Here is a 2,500-nt window from a genome sequence, read left to right on the forward strand (position 1 = left end):
AATGGCTCTAATATTCAAATGAGGCCGTAATCCACATCATGAGCGGCTGGCCCTCCACCCCCAATGCCCTTCTCCCCTAGGACACCCTCACTCCTTAGGTCTTTCGCATGCCAACGATCCCTGGACGTTCCTAATCCCTCCATCCTCCCTCACTGGCTCCCTCCTTACTAAGTCTATCGCCTCCCCCTCCCCCCAAGCCACTATCCCAACAGCAAAGCACTTCGTGAAGTCTGCACATGAACCAAATTATGCAGTTATGCCGCCCCGAAAACGATGCCGCTGGGCTTGCTAGCATTCCCTTCGGCCGAAAAGCGGTTAAGGCAAGAGCCGCATGTTTTAATATGTTTGCCTTGCTTGAGCACCACGACAAGACGGTGCCCTCTTGTTCAACGTAAGTTGTGAAGTTATTGAATAGATGTTGCGGGTAGAGAGAGAGAGAGAGAGAGAGAGAGAGAGAGAGAGAGAGAGAGAGAGAGAGAGAGAGAGAGAGAATCACCTACGTGTAATATGAATACTAATACCATTATTCTTATCTTTCCACAGTTTGCCGGCAATTTTCTCGCCCCGTATACGCCATGGTTGGGTCTGTTCAGCCAGACAGTTTTGATACGCTTCACTCCTACGCCAACACGTTTCAGATGCCTTTTGTAACTCCATGGTTCCCAGAAAACGTGAGTACATTTTAAGAATCAATCGCTTAACAAGTGAAATATAAACTTATCCTTGAAACGACAATGCCGTGAATTATGCAAGAGAAACTTTCTTTTCAATGCATAATCTTATATATATCACTTTTATGCATGTTACACACCAAAATTATCAAAGGTTAGAGATGATATTAGCATATGTTTTTCATGTTGTAATTATAAATTCCAATTTCCTTCGAATATTCCGCCATTCGCTTTATTTGTAAAATTTGTATAATCTTAGCATGATTACCAAAAAATAAAGGAGCAATTAGAAAAAGATAAAAGAAACTAAAAGTATTCAACGAAAGCCTTTGGCACAGCAGCAGAATATTTACATCGTTTTCAGAATGTCAGTGTTTTTCGGCATCTTAATGACAGTTTAAAAATGCAATAAGTTTTCTGAAATTTTATAACAAATATAACCACTATATATATATATATATATATATATATATATATATATATATATATATATATATATATATATATATATATATATACAGTATATATATGTATATATATATATATATATACATATACTGTATATGTATATATATACAGTATATATGTGTGTTTGGGTACACATACATACATACATATATAAGCACATGTATGTTATAAAAATTTAATGAATATTGTAGAATATTAATCAAGGCAAATCGATATATAGGAAGGAGAAAATATGGGGAAAAATTTTAATTTCCATATCGTACGTAGAGTTTTTGGCGCCATGTTTGATCCACGGATATCGGGCCAAATCCCTCGAATAGTAGCCTACATGGGTACCAGGATTTACTAGAATTCCAGAAAACAGACGGGGACCAGCAACACCACCTTGCAGGACTTGCTGAGTGCCAGAAGTATGAACTCTACTGTTGCAACACCTTTCAGAGGAAAGATTGGGATATATATATATATATATATATATATATATATATATATATATATATATATATATATATATGTATATATATATATATATATATATATATATATATATATATATACATATATATATATATATATATATATATATATATATATATATATACTGTATACAACAGCAACAACAACAACAACAAACAATTCGAGCCATTTCTAGTCCACTGCAGGACAAAGTTCTCGGACATGTCCTCAGTCATGCCAGGGGTTTGCCCATTTTCATCACCAAGCTGGCCTCTGCAGATTGTTGAGGGTAGAAGACTTTAGTCTATTCGGCCACAGCAAACCAACCTAGTATGGGTCACCCTAACGAGAACTGCTGTATTGAGCATGGCAATATACAAACTCTTTCACCACGTTAAGGTAACCCCACTCAGATTATCATATATATATATATATATATATATATATATATATATATATATATATATATATATATATTCGCATGTGTGTGTGGTTATGTGTGTGTATCAGAGAAGAGGAGAATAGATTGTACAATACAAAATCTTAGCACGAAAGCAGCAAGTTGTTGAAATACCCGAGGGACGAGTGGTACACAATATAATGTTAGAAATGGCCAACAATCTATATAAAATCATGGAAAACACGTTGTCTTTGGCTGTGTTTGGGGCTCTACCCTTGTCTACACCATTTATTATCCTTAAATTCAGCCTAAAGAAAGACGTGGTTCTCTCTCAGAATTTTATCTTAGATTGTATCTTTGTTTTTCTCTAATTCTATTACTTTTACTCTTTGTAACAACCTACAAGCTAACTTTTACTTCCAATGCCATTCATTAAGGAAAGATTGAACAAATATCATAACACCTTGGTGCATTTCGAAGAAATTGTATGCATATTATGATTCGA

The 2,500-nt window shown here is 35.1% G+C and overlaps 1 protein-coding gene across 4 annotated transcripts in view; it reads left to right on the forward strand.

The window, feature by feature from the left end:
* The window catches only part of LOC137634159 (glutamate receptor 1-like), a 585,224-nt gene that overhangs the window by 330,304 nt on the left and 252,420 nt on the right, over positions 1-2,500 (forward strand). For all 4 annotated transcript variants that reach the window (XR_011042460.1, XM_068366416.1, XM_068366415.1 and 1 more), the window contains exon 3: positions 544-671. Coding sequence is in view for 3 of the 4 variants with exons in the window: in XM_068366416.1 (XP_068222517.1) it covers positions 544-671 (128 nt within the window). In the remaining variant the exon portion in view is untranslated. The remainder of the gene's footprint in view (positions 1-543; positions 672-2,500) is intronic.

Source organism: Palaemon carinicauda, chromosome 44 (genome assembly GCF_036898095.1).
Source record: "Palaemon carinicauda isolate YSFRI2023 chromosome 44, ASM3689809v2, whole genome shotgun sequence".
In the NCBI taxonomy this organism is placed as follows: domain Eukaryota; kingdom Metazoa; phylum Arthropoda; class Malacostraca; order Decapoda; family Palaemonidae; genus Palaemon; species Palaemon carinicauda.